At 40.8% G+C, this 19,616-nt stretch overlaps 1 protein-coding gene across 1 annotated transcript; it reads right to left on the bottom strand.

Moving 5' to 3' along the window:
• Positions 1–809: 809 nt before the first annotated feature.
• On the bottom strand, positions 810–18,777 carry RHOH (ras homolog family member H). The gene is made up of 2 exons (XM_074866035.1): positions 18,430–18,777; positions 810–4,025 (listed from the first exon to the last, which is right to left on the bottom strand). The coding sequence occupies exon 2, from the start codon at positions 3,796–3,798 to the stop codon at positions 3,223–3,225; it is 576 nt and encodes a 191-aa protein (XP_074722136.1). The 5' UTR covers positions 3,799–4,025; positions 18,430–18,777; the 3' UTR covers positions 810–3,222.
• Between the last annotated feature and the right edge of the window lie 839 nt (positions 18,778–19,616).

Raw genomic sequence — 19,616 nt, 5'->3', positions numbered from 1 at the left:
TATCTTCAGATTTCACTCTCTGCATTTGAGTTGCCACAATTTTTGAGCACATCAGTTCTACAGCTCAGGGAAAGCTGCATAATTACAGACACTAAAATAATGTGCTTCACAGTTTGTTCCCAGTGAAAAGTGCCTTTTAGCTTTGAGAGTCTGAAAATAACCAGGCTGTGAAAATTGGAACTGTTTTTTTCACATAGCACCAAATCAAAATCCCCCTGTTACTTTATCATCTCTCCAATCTGATTTTAAAAATCAGCTGGCTTTCCGTGGCCTCGCACCTTGTACTGGCTCTATCAAGAGTATATCAAGACACCCCTAAATTCCCTGTGCATCCTGTATCATCAGCTCAGGCATCTCAGGGAAGCCTATCCACTTTTCTTCACTGAATTGCAAGCAGATCTTGAATTCTTCACTCTGTAATACACCGTAACAAGCCTTGTGAAGCAAATACAGATGAGATGGGATTTTCAGTTATGGTGTGATTCTGGAGCTCATCTTCATCTGGCTTTGTCTGATACAACAACTCCCTGGAGCCTTCTGGTCCCTGAATCCAGCATCCAGCAGCAGATAGCACAACACAGCATCCTAATCTAGCAGTTACTGCTCTTCAATACATAAAAGCAGCAGCATGAACTGTTGTAAACAAAGCTTAAAGCACAGAGAAAAAAGACAATTTAATAGAATATGCTGGCAAAAATATGTCTCAAAAAAATCTGAAACCAGGTATTAAATCCATTAGCGGAGTGGGGACCTAACAAAAAATGTTCACAATTGTAACAGATTTGAAGATTCAAAGATTCACAACGTGACATTTTGCATGTGATCTTTAATGTTCAAACAGTAACAATGGCTACTTTTAAATTAGGGTTAAAAAACCCCAAAACTTTCAGTGAAGAGGCTTTGCAAGAGTTGATATGTAGAAATATATTTCCTTCAAGAGCCAAAAGGTTTTTAACCAAGGACTGCAAATACCTAGCCACTTCTGTATCTCTACATAAGTATGACACCACTGAGATTCTTTTACAAACATGTCAGTTTTAGTGTTTCAGGGAGCAAAGGATTTCCAATCAACACCTGAAGAGAAGGAGAAGTAGGAAAGAGAAGAGTACAGGAAAGATGGGTGGTGATGGAAGCCCTTGTCTTGTGTGCTTGGGTGCAGAAACTTGTAAAGATTTAAAGCTGATATAAAAAACTCACTTGAGACCAGTTTGGTTTATGACCAGAAGCCTCCCTTACAGTCAGGTTGATGAGTGATAAATATTCACCATCCTGGGAGCTGGCGGGATGATCACACCGTCAAGTGTCCTGTGCACCACTGCTATTCGAGGTGCCCACAATGCAAATACTTGCTGCCTACATCACAGGTGAGATCATCTCTTGGATTCATAAGAGGGGAATGATTGAATTTAGAATTTACCTTCTTAGAGAAGCTCAGAGGCAGAAACAGAATATGGAGAAGAGCACCCAACCAGTTTTTCAGGAGCAAACTACAGATATATAAGATGTGAGCTATAGCTTATTTGTTTAGTAGGGTAACTCCTGAAGTCCCACCTTGGACTTGAATCAGACAAGTCACTGCATCCATTCCTGTTGAAACACATGAGTCAGGGCTCAGTCAAAACAGACACAGGTCATTCTCCTGGGATCCATGTGGAGAGAGAATCATCCTACTATGCTATGTGCCATCTTTTATGGCACCATGCTATAAGCCCCTCAAAGGTCAGTTCTGAGCTAGCTGAAGGACAAGGAAAGGGAGGAAAAAAATCTTGCTGCACTAAGAAATCCCCCCAGGGATTTCCTCTATGGGCAGCAGAAACCTTGGGATGAAGTAGATCTGCAAGACTGGAGAGATGGTGTGGGACAGAGGGAACAGATAACCTGAGGAGGAGGGGAACACCACAACTCACGAGGAATGTACAGCATTGCATGTTGACCCCACTCCATCTTCTAGCAGAGTTCTCTTACACATCTGGAGTTTCCACCTCCTTGGCCTGGCTTTCTGTGCAGGAGGGTAAATTGGCCCGAGTAGGTATGTCAGGATTTGACTCTTAGACTTGCCACGCTCCCCAGCATGCAAAGCCTGTTTCACTCTTATTTTGATACAACCCAGGCAGTTATACTTAGTATGCAAACTCAAAAAAAAAAGTTATTTAGCCATTCTAAATACACACATTCAACATTGCCATGTACTTAATTTTTTACTATAGTAGGTGACTGGTTTCTAAAACCACTGTTTTGAAAAGAATTGTACTAAAAATATGTGAGAATTTTAGTGCTCATGAAAAAATACCTTTCATCCCTGGAGACTGAAATCTTTTGTCTCCAGAATTACAGCAGGGACAGCAGAGGTGATGATAGCACAAATTCATCTCTGCCACCCCAACCATATGTCTAAACCAGCCCTGACAGCAAGCCAGCCCTTCTGGGTTTGTAACCAGGTGAGGTCCAGGAAGAATCAGGTTAGTTTCCTCTGGTTCGTCCCATCTTTGACCACACTGCTGAGGGACAAGACTAAGATAACAAAATAAACCTCACAAAGCCACAGGACAGCTGTCAAATGTCACTAAGTTTTGATCACTCCTATGCTGGATGTACTGGATTTGATTTCTGTTACGCAGTGACTTGGGCATGTCTAAGATGTGCTAGGCTCGCCTGCTGACCATTTATTATATGGATAGGACAATTTGCTTCTGTGGTTAGCTAAAGGAAGAACCTCCAAAATATGAAAACAAACTGTCAGGATTTTACAACAACGTATTTAAATAAAATACACAATGGTCATATTTTATACAATGAGTTTTTAAAGTAAAAAAAGCTCCCTGTGGACAGACATGTCAAGAGGCAGGGGTTGATCCAGGCAGAAGTTTGTCATTAAATAAATGCAGGCAAACCAACAACAGAGGAACATCAACAGAAATAACAACAAAATCAGCACAGGTATTATCTGTAGATCTCCAGGCTAGGTCCACTCGAGTCCAGCCTAGCCAAGTCCAAACACAGGCTTGTGAATAAGGGCATGTACCTGCACCTTTTGTTTTTCAAGACAGTGCCAGCGTGTGCTGGGGGGAGCAGATCAGATAGAGTGCACATCTGTCTCACTAGAGGCACCTGCACTGTGGTCCTGCCAGGAGTCCTGCTTTGATTCACCTCCCATTCTCTCTGCTGCAGCATCGTTGTGCAAAGATAAAGAATGAACATGGGCAAAACCACTGCTGATGGTCCTCAAAAGATCTTGCACTCGTTAATGGAGAAGAGCTTCCGCCTGTTCTGCCTTTTGGCTTGATTGACTGCTGTCCGCACGGCGTACTCAAACACCTGCTGCACACCCCGGTTGCTGAGGGCAGAGCACTCCAAATAGCCTTTGGCTCGCACGTCCTGGGCAAGCCGCTTCCCATCTATCGAGCTGATGCAAGAGGAATGGTAGGGCCCTGTCTCACGCTGGTCAGTCTGAGTAGCCACTACCAAAACAGGGATGCGAGGCAAATGGCTGCGGATCTCGCCGATCCATTTGTTCCTCAGGTTCAGAAAGGAATTGTGGTTTGCCACCGAGTAGCACATTAATACCACATCTGCCTGTTGGTAAGAGAGGGGGCGAATGCCTTTGAAAGCATCACTGCCAGATGTGTCCCAAAGACCTAGGCTAATCTGTACACCATCCATGAAGACGTCCACTCCAGTATTTTCGTATACAGTGGGTCTGTAGTCATCTGGAAAAGTCTCAGAGGTGAAACGTACCAAGAGAGATGTTTTCCCCACCGCAGAGTCTCCCACCAGGACACACTTGACTGAATCCAGCATTTTATTAACGTCCAGGGCCAAGAGCACCGTCTCTGTGCAGCAGGAGTGGGATGGAGAGATGCAGTCGTCTCAGAGGCCTTCTAGATAACTTCCATTTGGTGAGAAACCATCCAAATCTCTTTATTTCTCAAGACTTGATTGTGTCACTTGAGTCTAAAATCCCCTTTTCTCCCACACGGCTCTGTGGTGCTGTCGGTTTTAATTCTTCCGTGAGTCAAATGACGTTTCTGGAAGAGTAAAAATAAAATGTAACCCACAGAGAACAGACCATCCTTTATCAAGATAAAGATGCCTGGACATGTCTTTGGATAGCCACAGGGAGTACCCCACTTCAAGGTTGATGAACCTTGCTGTTCCCTCCCAGCCAGCTGCATGTGCAACAGACATTCACATGAATAACTTTCTTGCTGCTCTATGGGGTCTAACGGTCCTATAAGCTCTGCTATTCTCCACTGACACCAACTATTTTTTCCCTCCAATTGTCTAAAAAACTAATAAAATCAATTTAACTTTGGTATAACTGCCACTAACCTTCTCTTAGTGAGATATTTCCTGCCTCTGACTTTTACCACGACTGACAGAATCTCGAATCCCTCTTAACTGATCAGTTCAGATTCCCTTGAAAATGTACCCATGCTTTCTAGAGGTAGTCAAGAGGAAAAAAGCCCTTCACTAGCCAATTTGACTATTTAAGCAATCCTATAATGAACAGTAGCCCAGAACCACTTGTGACAATGAGGAAGCAAAGACTTCAGGTGTGAATCTCAAGCAACATGAACCTTAACAGTTTTCAAAAGCAATGAAGGATTCACAGCAAAAATACAAAAAAGTTCAAAATTTTTCTTACAAACCACTTTCAACAAGCAAGAAGCACAAGCCAAAGAAAGCTACATCACCAGCGCTTGCCCCTTGCATTTGAAGGGGATACAGCTGCCGTGACATTTACTCTGTTGTAAAACTGAACTGAGAGTACCTCTTCAGAGTATGTAATTGTTTTTGAGCTCCTGCCAGCATTCAGTCAAATTTTCCTATTTTGAAAGCTTTGCCTCTTCCCCACTAGCTGTGTGCAACATTCACTGCTTACACAGGGCGTCACACAAGATGCTATGAAAATCACTAATTGCAAAACTGAAGGCAAATTAGTTCTGCTCAACAAAAGTTATTAAAAATGTATCACTGCATAATTTCAAAATGTCCTGTGTATGTTACACAAATAATACATTTCTGTCTCCTTCATATATGGAGAGTGAAGTCACAGCTTAAGGTTATTTGCACAGAAATGAATGATGGCCACAAAAAGCATATACTCTACATTACCATAATGCTCTCCATTTTCCCTACCCTAACCCCTCCCACCCTCCCCACCCCTCACCCACATTTCTAGTACACTCAAAGCTTTGGCTTACTCCACAAAGGGGAAAAACAAAGGAAAATAAGAGAAAAGTGCTAGACAAGCTTAGAGAGAGAACATTTTCCAGGCACTGACAACTGCTACTGGCAACATCCCTGCTTTCATTTTGTAGTAAGGCCATGCCCTACCTCCTCTCATGCTGTCAGCACACCTGCATCTCTCCCACCCGATGCACCAGCTGAAAGAAGATGTGTCAGCAGCTTGGCCGGAGCACGTTGTTTTATAGAGGCGGCAGCAAGCCTGCGGGTGAGTTACCAGTATCTAGAGGAGTCATTGCAACAGACGGCGCTTCCTGGTCTGCCAGTGCAACCGTGCTCTTGCTATCTCAGCTCGCTTCTAGGAAGTGGGATGGAGGCCGAGGCTGCTTCCTGGCATTCCTGGCTTCCAGAAAACGAGCTGCTCCATGAATTTAAGTTTTGGTGACGGCAGTTGGAAATTTGCTTTTAAAGACTCAGTAGGTCTAACTTCACTGTCTCACCTTCTCCGTTCCCAAACAAGCTCTCAAGGGAATTAAACAAGACAGTTATAAAATACATCTATGAAAAATTTGAAAAGTATATGCAGGATACATAGTCCAATGGATCATCATCTTTCCTTCAGGGTATTCTACTTCAAAATTGTGTCAGCAGTACAGTTTGAAAACACAATTCACCACAAGCCAGTAGCATATGATTCAGACAAAGCTGCATGCTCCCAGGAGAAAGTTAGCATGTACCAAGTGTCCTTTTCAGAACAAACATTTCTTTGGTGCAAGTAGTCCTTAACACCTTCAGGCTCATTACTTCATGTATATTTGAATGTGGGGGAACATAAGGATGTCCGAAGCATGACCTTTCCTATTTCATAAATGTCAGAATGGAGAAATACAGATAAAAGGATTGTTCTGGTACTCAGCTTGTTGATTACCAGGTCTGATTATGCTGGCTATTTTGAAAGAAAGTATATAAGTGATTAAATACTGAAAAAGATATTAAGGACCAGTGAATATGGCTAGTCGACACACACAATAACAAAAGCTGAAATATTCCACCACAACAGTGTGGAATTGTTTTCAAAACATATTGTTCCACAATCCATTGATGAATAAAAATGAACAGTATGTAACAAGGTCCGTATTCTGGTCCTGTGGACAGATTGCCATCAGTGGTCCCGATCTTGCTTTTCTTCACAGGCATTTAGAGTTCATGTGTCTCCTTATATAGTTGGAACTACCTATGTTTATATTGAAGATATATTTTTAATTATGCACATAGCCTGTCCTTGATGCAGACTCAGGGTAAGAGCAGTATTACTGTATTAAAATAATTACACAAGTTCACCTCAATTAATGAAAAACTCTCTAGATTAAACATAAACAGAAGACCATGTCCTTTAAAGGACAGGCCAGTATTGAGCACTTCTGCACCTCAGTATACAACCAGTTGTCTAAATATTTGCAAAAGCTTTAGTTCCTTTGTCTCATACTACATATTGCAGTCTTGGTCCAACAGTACAGCATGCTACACCCATTAAAAGACTGCACAAAATCTTCTGATCACAGATGGCTGAGTCTAAGCTGCTGATGGATTTAATTTTTTTCCCAACAATTTGGTTTTCCAAATTTCACTAACTTTATCAAGTCCATTTTGGATCTGGAATTCCAGATATAAACCTGTATCTTCTTTTACATGACTTTGGTTTATGCTTTCATCACTTGTAGCAATAGCAAATTTTATTTGAATAATAAGGTGAGAGCTTTTGTAATATTATTAAGTATAAGAATATATATCTAATTCTGACGCAGTCATTCTGAATAGTGACCTTTAATAAACTTTGCGATTAACCCCAAAGAAAATTCTTGCACAGTTTTAGATAGAGGACTGGTTTTTCAACTGTATCATATTGTCTATGTAACTAATGCAACATTTATTTTCTTTGCTTTCCTATTTTTGTTCCTTCTGTCTTTGGAATACAGAACCTTGGCACTGGTGTGTGGTTACAGAGTCCTCAGACTTCACCAACGGTGCGAGCACAAGAGGCCGTACAGCAGCTGCTCTCTGGGCACTGCCTGTCCTGCACCTCAGCAATCGCATGCCTCACACTTCGTCATGGCTGAATATGATACGGAGAACATGAGTGGTGTTATCAACCTGTAATGCAATGGGATGGGATGGGAAGAGGAGCCCTTTGCAGGTAGAGGATTCACATGAATATACAACCCACGAAAAACCAGTATTTGTTGAAATAATTCTACCAACAAAGGAAAGCAGGACCACTTGTATCAGAAGGGGTAAGTTTATCAACTCAACCAAATGGGATTTTCATTTACTGCCAGGAGTGCCTCTGGCATCTACTATAAGATCATTGTGAGCATGGCTCACTATGGCTAAACATCTGCAGGGCATGGACAGTGTCTTCTGATAGGGGAAAATAAAAAGAGTCAGAAACTCCTAATTACAAAGCCTATCTTGGATATTGATAGCGCACCCTTGGGTAGGCTGGGATTTGGAAGGAATTGGCTCATACATAAACAAACCACACAGGCAAGACAACAGGCTTTTTAGATCAGGCAGCCACAAAATGCTTCAGAGAGTTAAAGCAATTAACATGCTAACTATTATTGCCATTATCCGGTCCCTACCACAATTACATCTCAGTGCAGTTCCTGTTGATATCAGGATAAGAGAAGGCTAATTTTTCAGTTTGAGCACTGTGTACACTAGCTCTTGAAGAGACTTTGAGAGGAAGTAAAAACATTTACACTAATAAAAAAATTTGAAAACCACTGGAGAGACTTCCACTTGCTGTGCAATGCTTGAATGTACATAGTGTCTTTGCCTGCGCACATTACTCCTGTAAGTTCCACCTCATGCAGAGGTGGGGTCTGCGAAACAGTTCCTACAGTTCTTTTCTATCATGTTGATTGTAATCACTACTCCTTCTAACTGCACCACAGATACATAAAAACTCTCCTTGCATGTCTTAGAAGCTCTCGAGGAGAGGAAGGAGACTACCCTCACTGACCAGAACAGAGCACAGCTTTACCCCTCCACCTCCACGGGTGCAGTGGGCACTGCAGAGCACAGATGGGGCCTGAGAACAACTCCTGTGAGCAGGAGAGGGAAGAGAAGGAAGGCTGGCAGGAAATCAAGACAGGGCAGAGATGCTGTTGCCTGGTTAAGGGCAGCACCCAGAAGATGCAGAGGGAGACAATGCGCCCCTGTGACGGAGGCACCGCAGCTGTTGTGGATCCAGTCTGGATGCTCAGCCAGATCACCAGATTGCCAAGGTCATGCTACCTTGTTTTCAACTCTGTGGGTGAGTTGTACTTGCCCCATTCAGATACAAACATCCAGACTGCTGCACAAGCCTTTGCTGCCACAGCACGTGGCTGCTGAAAACTAATACATCAGCTGTAGTCCGTCTGGAGACTGCAGCTGGTCTGCAAGAAAATGGCCCCTTGCTGCGAAGTTTCCTGTCATGCATCCATTAAGCTGATGCTCTGACATTTGCATTAGCTGCCTCCTGGTTTTTAAACTCATTTTAAGACAGTTCTGATCTATAGCACTAAGTGGCCCTGTCTTGCCAGCCTAGGAAACAGCCTCCCGCTGCCTCAGACAGTGTCAGTGTTTCAGTCCATAGCAGCATTCTGTGGTGGTACCACTGCCATGAAGGAGAACTGGCTCACAGCCCATACCTTTGCAAGGTGCTGCATCTTTTTCTGAAACTACTCCACAAAAAAAACCTGCATTCAACTCATTCACTTTCCAAGCAGGCTACCACAGAGGTCATCTTCATTCTCTGGCCCAAGAGCAAGATGGCAGGTTATTTCATTGGCAGAATGCTTCAGCTGTCTGGTATGACACTGACGGATTAATTGCCAGACTATCTCACAGCGAGTTTCTATATTTTAAAGAACTGAGAGAATGCCTAGAAGCTTGGATGAGTGCTTTTATACAGATATTTTATCCTTAACTACAATCATATCTGCAATGGCTTCCTAAAGTTAGAAGAGTAAGCAACATGCAATGAACTCATATTTTCAAAGCCAGGATGTCTTGTCATCTTAAAAACAATCTTCTTGCAGCATTAAAAAAAATTACAGACATAACAACTTAGAGTTTTTTCTTTCATTCCCTTATTCACAAAACTGAAATCCTGCTCCTATTTTCAAATTTCAGTGCTTTGCTTTGAAAAAATACAAAAAAATTTCTACTTTATGAAATTTATGAAATTTAAAGAAAATGGACAACGACTTTTTTAGGAGCCTTTGCAAAAAATCACCTCTGGATGAAGACAACACCTGAAAATTTAAACCTCAGTTTTAACAACTGAAACTGAAGAAAACTATTTATGATCAAATATTCTGCATCTTGCCAACTTTATTATTAGCAAGGGAATGCAAGTCATCAGATTTAAGGAAATTCCCTCATATTGAGACTGGGGAATCTTGTTATAATGACAAATACAGACCAACGATATTTACAAGATGAAATGGGATGTGAAGTCCTAGTAAAGGGATGAAAGCTTTCCATAGAGGAAAATGTACATATTTACTCACATGCTTACACACTGCACATACATATAAAGCTGTATAGTGAGATATCTTAAATAAAAATTTGCTGGTTCATTACTTTAGAAGTAGAAACTATAATGAAAGCAATGGTTAATGACATGTCTAAAGATATTCAATTTACTACAGTCACTGAGAAAAACTATTTAACTAATTTTAATTATCCAGTCAGACAAAAGAAATATTTATTTTATCTTAAAGAAGCCTTTAGCTGTGACTAATCACACCTTGATTCATCTACTTACAAATTAAACATGAACACAAATTATTAGACCCACTCCAAAAATTAGCAAAAAGTCTGTAAGACTCATGTATTGATCTGAGATCCTAAAGTCAATAGAAGTCAACAAGATCTGGCAGTGCTAAGTACCTGCTTCAAATTTCAAGCCACGAGTCTGAAGTAATTTTTCTCCACATTATGGCATGACATGGTAAATCATGGACTATGTGGTATTCGCAGCACTATAGGGCATTTTCAAAAGTGACCCATTTTCAGTATAAATGTTGCATCCTCTCCAAATTAAAATTTGGGTAAATCAAGTGTAGGAAAGTAACCCCTTCACAGAGGACCAGCTCATGTGCCGTTCTCAGTCTGATCCACTATCCTCCAAAGTCAGCAGAAAAGGAGCAGCATGTCGTGCCCGAAGTGTGGCACATGCCCTTGCACTTACCAAGTGTTTCTCTTCTGCAAGGTACTGGGTATGTCATCTTCCTTTCCTACCTTCCCCTGCGATAATTTTTCTTCTCTGCACTTAGAGAAGAAATTCTCCTTGAGTCTCACCACAGATAAAGCCGTACATGGAGCAGCTGGTGTGCAAATGTCACACGTGTGTATGTTCAAGCACAGAAGTTCGCCAACCATCTGTCCGTCTGCGTTCCCTTATAGTCTCTGTTTTTGTACACACACACATACATATATATATATGTGTGTATATATTCACCACTGACATAGAACTACTTTTCAGTCCAGATGGGGATACAGATACACTTGCAGATGAACATGGATAAAGCACTACATGCTGACTATAGTGCTATCACACGTACCTATGAAAAGTCACTCTGTCTATCAGAATGGACTCACAGCTAAAAAGTGAATTTCCACCCAAGTCCAACTGCATTGTAGCCAAACTGAAGGACTGATATTATAAAACACATGATATCTAAGTAATTGACTTCAATGAGACTACTGTGTGTGCAGAATTATTCACATGTGGAAATGTTGCATCTTTGGGCCCCAAACCACTTCAAATTTTTTGTGCCACATCCTCTTTTAACACGGTTCACCTTTCTTGAAGTTTGAGACGAATCAAAAAGGCACTTACAAACATATCTTTGTAGATTTTTTTTACAGGTTTAACTCTTCAAAATCCCCCCAAATTTTTTTGGCTGACAAAATGTGAAGTACTTTTTTATTTACAGCCTTCGACTATGGTTGTGTTTTCTTCCCAGAAAGCCTAGCCCTTTCCCTGTTTTGTTTGGGGTTTTTTTACCATCTGCACATACAGGCATAATCATTACGAAGTATCCATTTCCCTTTCATTCACAACTAATATTTTTCAGTTTTAAATAAGCATTTGTAGTTTCTTGCAGAATTATGCATTATTTGCTAGACTGGATGCATAGAAGTGTATATGCATAATATATATACACAAAAATACTGAAAATAGATCAGTGTATATTTAAAAACATAACTATTTCAATAATGAATCTATATACCCATATACAAAAAAGATGACATCCATATGTACATGCATGTGTGTTTGTATGTCTATATACATATATAGACATGTATATGTATATACATTGATATTCATTTGCAGAAGACTTTGCTACAGATTGCTATACGAAACAGACACATATTCAGGGTAAGATATGTTACTGTCATTTGCATCATATTTTGCATCAAAGAATGGATGCATTATTGAAATGACCATGGTCTTTAAATTACTTTATTTCTACAGATAGGTACGCATGTGTATTTTCATATACATGAGCAGAAATCACTCCTGTGCTAAATCTGGATTTGCAATTACCTGGGTATATAACTGATAGATAATAGAGTCTTATACATACAAATAAATTACACAATCACACATTATAAACAATTACATTTCTACCGTGTATGCAGCCATTAAATTTTTTAAACACATCTTTACAATATGTTACAACGATTTGTTAAGGAGATGCAGGGATTTATATTAAATCCCAGCAATGTGTAACATGGTAAAATGTTAAAACTAACAACCTGGCAACTCCACATACACACTTGCAAAAGGGACACAGGCAAAAGGCTACCTCTCTTTCAGAGCTTGTGTTAAGCCCAGTTCAGTGGAGACGGCTGACTTCTGCATGTTTCGGCTCTAACCTGGGGTAGGACTGCACTCCTCTCCTTTGTTTGCACAGTACTTGATCCTTTTGACTGGGTCCCTTAAACACTACCAAGTAATCAATGTTAACAGTATAGCTAAAAGCTAATATATGAATGATACAGGTGATATAACACCCTCCTCAATGTTGAAAAGTCTTTAAAAAATTGTCCTACCATTTCCCCACTGCCCTCCATGGATCCCTCGCAAGATTGCCAAGGTTGCTTCCAGATGTCTATTCAGGTTTAACTTTGCTCTGGTTTTATAAAATGCCTACCACAAAATAAGGAGACTCTCAAGTCCAGATCTTCTCACCCTAACCTCAGGGGGAGGAGGAGGTTTTCCATGTTCATTAAGTTATGTATTTGCATAAGTTTGATTTCAGTGGGAGGTAAAGGTGTAGGAGGAAAATATTAGTTAGAACAGAATTAGCCAATGTTTGATGGAAGATTATTTTTGCATATTTTGTGATAAGAATAAAATGTGTTGAATGTATAGGTGTTTTGAGCAGCAAATAACGATGCTTCAGTTGATCAAACAATTCACAATAATGACTTCTTGCTAAAACATTGATTTTTTTTTATTTGGGAAGAATGCATATTTACTGCATGTCACTTCAGTTTTGCTGTGATGAATGTCAAATTTCTCAAGTTAATGAGCAAAGCTAGTAAAGTAAGCAACATTAATCTGGTTTGTTATTTATTTTATAACACTGAGAAACTGGCTGACAATTTTAGCTTTTCCCCTTAGAATTGCCAGCAACAAAAAGCTTTTTCTTGTCTCTGTATATATTAGACTGTTTAAAATCATAATCTAGATTTCAGCCAGACGGAAACTGCCATCTTTTCAAGTTCATTCTTAAATTTTGTGTGTGCACACATGTACATTAAAATGTTAAAAATTTGGAGGGCTTGCTTGGAAATAATTTCAATCACTTTGCAAGTAGAAGGCGCAATACAAAACATACAATTATCATAACTTTTCCTGCATTTGTTGATTTAAGGTCTTTATCCTTTTGATATAAACTAAAAAAGGAGTTGCCTTCCACAATCTATCCCTCAACTCAGTATTCATGCACTGTACCTGGCACAAGGATAAATTAAAGAGTTAACATGTATTTACAGGACAGGTGGGAAAATATTTTTTCTCACTACGTAGCCTCCTAGAATTCCTTAATTGTAGTAAATTACATTAAACACAATAAATGGGCATGCGTACTTGCCTACATCAAATGGCCTACATCCTATGCATAGTTATGATTAAAGCCCCATTTCAAATGAACATGCTATCAAGATTTCTTTTTTTTCTGGAATTAGCACAAGTTATACCTGGTAGTTCAGATTGTACATTGATTTATATTGTACACCAACCAAACGCCAGAGCAGAATATATCTTTCAGGGCCTGTTTTCCTTTACTTTTCTCCAATTCCAGTATAACCTTAATCTCTTGTCACTTTTATATAAAACATATAAGACTGCAGACAGCACTGGGTCATATGGAACAGATTAAGAGGAGAAAAGCCTCTACACTTTACCACCAAACGTAATACATGAATCCTTCTCGCTCTTTCTTCAGCTCAGTATTTTGAGAAGCCGTTTCAGATACTTAAAGTTGACATCTATTTGGCTTTCAGTTGGTTTAAAGATCATGCAAATCCCTACACTACAGTAAATCTTAATGCAGAGCTTCTGGTTTTCAGTGGGAAGCATAAAAAGTTTTCCTTGATTTTCTTGTTTTTTACATATTTTGCATGAAAATGATCACACATATGAAAAGAGATATTTTAGGAGAGCTACGTTTGAACATTATGAGAACATTTCCCATGCTTTATTTTTGAATCCCAGTGGACTTGATTCAAACTCAGAGATATTTTACCCAACAGCTTTTCATCCAGAATTAAGACTCCACTGAAAGATACATGAATTTAAAAACCTGCATTTAAATTGATGGAAACAAAAGAAATTACATGAGGGATTTTTAAGACAGACATTTTATAATATATTTTTGTAATGAGAAAAACACAAGCACACGGACGATGAGAGAAAGTTAATCAATAATTCAGTATGTCATTAATTCAATAACTTTGAACTATAAAGACTTTACCAGTTTTTAAGCACAGTTACTTAATGAAAAAAAAAGGCAAGCTGCAAAGTGTGCGTCCACTGGTATGCCTGTCAACAAAAGGAAAGAATGGTTTTCTTGCGAGAGTGAGAGGTTTCATATTCTTTCAATGACCATGTGCCCAGGAGATGACCAAAACAGACCCCTAACTACGTAGGGGTCTTGGTCTCAAACTTTTATATTAGGAGAGCCAGTCTCATCTGTAGTTTGACATAAACCAGGATAACCTTCAAAAGCAATTCAGTGCCACTCATGAGGAAAAGAGATATCGCCAGATGGTACAACAACCTTAAACTGAGCAAGTGTCAGTTATTGAGACTAGTACTCCACGCTCACACTTGTGTGTGACAAGCAGCATCGTGCATGGTATGTAACCACAGCCCTTTGCACCAACTTCTGCCAGGAGAGGTGTTCATTCGCTTTCCAGCACATGCTGGGTCCTTCCTATGTGATAGGTCACCATGGCCCCCCATTGGGGAAACCCCCAAACCATAGCAGAATCCTCAAGTGGTTTCCAGCAGGTTCAATACATTTTGCCAGGTAAAGACAAAGCATGTCAAGTTCAGCTCCACCCTCATCCCTTAGGAATTTACACTTCTTGGCCTCTGTAACCGAAGACCAAATGCAATTTCTTATACAAAAGAAATACGACGCAGACACAGTGGCAAGCACTTGTGCAGGGTGGGAAAGATCAAAGAATCTGCCACAAATGCAGGACACAGCCACAAGTGGGGTTAGGAACAAGCAGATACTTCCATACCCGCTCTGCGAGGAACACACGCACGCAGTAAGTGTTCAAACCATGTTGCCAGCTACCCTCCAGCTGCCATGCCAGCCCTTACGGCAATCCTCCAGCACAGCCTCCAGCTGTGACTATTGCTCCCCACTACTTTAGGAGCTGCTCATTTTAGACCCAATTCACCAACGTTTTGTACCCATGACTTCCAGTGCTCATGATTACTGCTGCATCACAGAGATTTTGCTGGCTCCAAACATCTCCCCTTCCAGTGTAGACCAATGCTTTTGGTGGATTAGGAAGGTTTTCCAGTTCTTCACTGACATAAGGACTGAAGCACAACAAAATTCTGCTAAGTGTATACAAAATTGTATTTGGTTTTGTGGATAAGAGCTAATGGTAGGCTAGAGCCCACAAATTTTGTTGTTACACCCCTTTTTTGCGTTTGTGTGATCCTGTCCAGTATTTTAAAGCCGTAATGCTTTAATAGTGGGCTTGAGACAGCTGCAGCCAACTACCTTTCTTAATTTCAATCCCAAGATGTTTTTCAGCTGTAAACTGTGCTCATAGCATGGAAACATTTGAAAACTGCTGATCTTATAAAACCACACGCCACTGGCCAAAAAGTGAGAATCTAATTTGGAAATGATGTTAAGCTGTGTAGCATGATGCCTGAAATGTCACCTTAAGACTTTGACAAAGGCAAGTTTCACAGTTACTTCTTTTATTCCTTTTCAAACCATAATCAAAAGCATATTTTTTAATAAAAAATTCTGCAATTTTTCATTGTATGGTCAATGCCAAATTGAATTAATCACTTAAACAGTGGATTCAGTAACATTCGACTGTTTCTTAATGAAAACTATAGAACCACAGCACCAACATTATACAAAGAAAATGGGGTGTGTTTGCTTTAGAGAGAAGAGGTATTTTTCATTGAAAATCCTTTTCATTTAAAGCTCCTAACCCAGTTGCTGCTATGCATCTAGAGCTGCACAGCAAAAGCAAGAAGAGAAACAACAGAATTTCATCTTGCTGCCTGGGTGTCCTCCTGGCTGGTTATCAGAAAGTGTCACTGAGAAAAGCTCCTGGGGAGCTTCTGCTGGTGCAGACCCGCCACTCTACAAGACAGGCCAGAGGCGCAGCCTGCAAGACCACTACCACAATTTCTGCTAATTTCCTGTGTGGTCTGGGTATACTGCAAAGCATCCACTTACATCTGTAAGAATTTATATGGCTTGCCTCTCGCTGTACAAGAGATTGCCTTCCTGATATCACTGGCACCGGCAGCTGTTACCAGCTGATTTGACTTTAGCATCAGTCTCTGCATTGCTGGGTTTAAGCAGTAGGAAGAGTGCTTTCATTTTGTCCCCAAATTCATACTCGCAATGGAGCAGCTGAGACAGAATGTGTTAAACTTCTACATATAAATATTTTCTTCAGAAAGCTGGTCACCAGGCTGAAGAAGTATTTTTAGTAACTTTCTGGAAATATAGCTCCAACTTCGTGGTTTTACTGTGCTGCATGTAGATATAGGTCCTCTGATATAGGCAATCATGTGAGGCCTGATGCTCTTCTGCCATGAGACCATCTCATAGTGCTTTGGCATGGTGAAATTCCCTTGAAATGGGATTAAATGATAGTAATTTACAGCCACTTTGCCCTGCCGATGGTTTATGAATTTGTGTCTTACTATACAAAAAAATCAAGCCCATTTTTAAAATTTTAATTCTTTGCTCTGGAACTTTGCTGTGGACAGTAAGATTACTTATAAAAACACAGATTCTCTATAAATATAAAACTACTCTTTTTCCTGGTTTGCAGCACCTAGTCTAGTGAATATAAAACTTGGTGTTATGCCCCACCAAGGTCTACTCTCTTAATTTAGCAGGAAGCAAGTGCATGTGGGGCTTTTCTACCATGCGGTTACTGCCCAAGTCTCAAACAGTATTCATGTCAAGTCTGTACCCACTTTCTCTGGTAAATTGGACTTCACTTGTATGATACATCTTCAGACCTGTCTCTGAAAAATGAGATGAAACGCCATTCTAAAGTCAAGTAAGTATACATGTATAGTCTTTTGTACTGGAACACTTGTAAACACCCACTGATCTAAATGGTGGGTTTTGGAAATGTGAAATACAAAGCAGCACAATGCAATGCACACTCCCACCTTATTCTGACAGCAGCAGCAGATGGGCATGTACTGACACCAAAAAATGCTGACACATGTGCCTGCTAACAACCAACCAATCTCATTTATCCTACCTTTTTCCTCTACAAGTATTTTCTTTAGAATAAATCCCGTGTCAAAGCTGGCCTCCTCCAGATGCCACGGCCCCACTCCCGCCCCATCCACAGGTGGAAATGTAGCTGAAAGAAGTAGTTAGAAAATCTTAAAGCCACATTCAGATTTTTTGCAGGGATCTGTGTCAGAGGGATGGTTCCAGCCTCTGTGTGCTCCCTCCTCATTCACCTTTTAGATCAACTACCTCTCACTGGCAATGTGACAAGACCATCCCACTGCTGCTAGAGCATCGTAAGATGCAGGTTTTTGTAAGCAGAATCTAGAAATGGGTGTGCACAGATGTGCACACATGCACGCACACACATGCTGCTCTCTAAGGGGATCCCATGCCATGAGCATGCCACGGTTGGCTCAGAAAGCAGAGAAGAAGCCATGCGGGTGAGATGAAAGCAGAGTTACAACCACGGCCATTTAGATGGCAAACGAAGCCCTTCGATCTCAGAAGGTAGCAGAAGCACTTGTTAGACCCAACAGGGCCCGGCAGCCACTGGAACCAGAGCCGGTGACAGATACATTGGCAAATTAAAAATAATTTGAATCTCACTTCAGTCCTAAGAACATAAATTTCACCTTTCTCAGATTCTCACAATAAAATCTTCACCTAAATTTGCTTGGGAACATTTAAGATGAAGCAGAACAGTTTTCTTATAACCATGATGTACTTCACAAATGGGGAAGAAAGCTGTCCTTTGAGGTGTTACAAGTTTACACATGCCTATTTCTCCTGGGTTCATAGTTCATACAACAGCAAAGGGGTTCAGAATCAGACCCATGATCTTTAGAATAATTCCCATTTTCTCTCTTTTTTTCTTACATCAATTAATGTGGAAAATACTGGCATGGCACAGCCCGTCACACCCCTCTTTCTGCTTTTGTACAAGGCCTTTTTACGCTGAAGTGGAAACAAACTCTGGAACAAAATCCAGAAGATATATGACCTGGGGCAGGATTAGACCACCGTTTAACAGGGTATCACAATCCTGAGTATTTAACAGATGGTATTAAAAGTAAAACTGATTATGTGAATCAATTTCACAAACTTATTAATAAAAGTAAAACTAAAGACACTGAATTTGATTCAGAATATCGATTCACATGAAGACATTTAGAAAAAAAAGAAAATATAAAGAACTCACCAAACGCAGGAAGCTGAAAGCGGCTGTTGGAAATAAACGTTACGGAAGTCAACTATTCTAGATGAGACGTGAAGAAAAACGAAGAGTGGTGTTCTGTGTTCTCGGCCTTTTCAGATGGACTTCTTTTTTTAGCAGATAAGAATAATTATATTATTGAGAGAACAAAAGCTCCAAAACCTCAAGAGGTAACCAGAGACCACTGCACATACAGGCCAAATTAGTCCTGGCAACTGGGTCTAGCTCATCCGGAGGCAGCAGTGGGAGCAGACCCAGATGTAGTGTGACGAGAAATAACGCAGTGGTTTAGGGTAAGTCAGCTTCCTGGTGAGAGCTCCTCAGCACTGCCTGTGTGGGTTTTGTTGTGGGTTGGTATATGAGTGTGTATGTCTTTCTCTCTTTGGTGACTATGGGAGCAGATGTAAAAACCTTGAAGATGGGGGAGGGGGGCAAAACCTCCAGGCTGCAGCAAGCTTTCTCTTTGCACTCTGCCGCTCCTACAGCCACCTCCTCTCTGCTACTGCAGCTAATGGCATAGCACAGTCCAGCAACTCCTATACATGCTAGGAGGAAAGGAGCAGATCGACAACTGCCCAGCAGTGCTACGTGCAATTCACACCCCAGTAGCATGAATGAGACTTGGGATATATTTATGCGAGCTAGAATGTGGCCCTGCCTTTAAAAAAAGAGCATACATGCTTAGTTGACCTTGTGCAAAACCCAAGGCAGGCTCTTTTGGGCTGATTCAACATTGGTTTATAGGAATTTGTCATAATCCAGTGAGAATTTCCCAGTAGCACTGGCTAGGATTGACCAGTATCATCTTACTAGCATTCAGGTCTCTCTTCTGCCAGCACAAGGAGGCTGAGCAGAAGGAAGAACCACAGGCGTAGATACTCCCACCTTTCCCAGCATAGACAACTTGTGCTGGCCAGACTCTCATCACTTTCAGCTTTCCCACCACAACACTGAAAAGCTCAGATGATAGTTTCAGGATTTCAAGTGCCAGGTCTATGGTCTATACACCAGGAGTTGTGAGCACAAGAGATTGTCCACTTCGGATGGTCAGGCAATCAGACTGTGTGGAGGGCATTCCTGTCCCATACTCCTGAAGCAGCCCAAGAGCCCTGGCACAGCAGGAGAGCTGCCCCAGAGCCCAACATGAGGGGCCCCGATGACCAGCACAGTGG

This window comes from Strix uralensis, chromosome 4 (genome assembly GCF_047716275.1).
Source record: "Strix uralensis isolate ZFMK-TIS-50842 chromosome 4, bStrUra1, whole genome shotgun sequence".
NCBI lineage: Eukaryota > Metazoa > Chordata > Aves > Strigiformes > Strigidae > Strix > Strix uralensis.
The sequence above is the reverse complement of the archived record's forward strand: the minus strand, read 5'-3'. Positions and strand labels throughout refer to the sequence as shown.

Coding starts and splice junctions, on each gene's coding strand:
- RHOH (XM_074866035.1), bottom strand. CDS start 3,798: ATGCTGGATTCAGTCAAGTGTGTCCTGGTGGGAGACTCTGCGGTGGGG.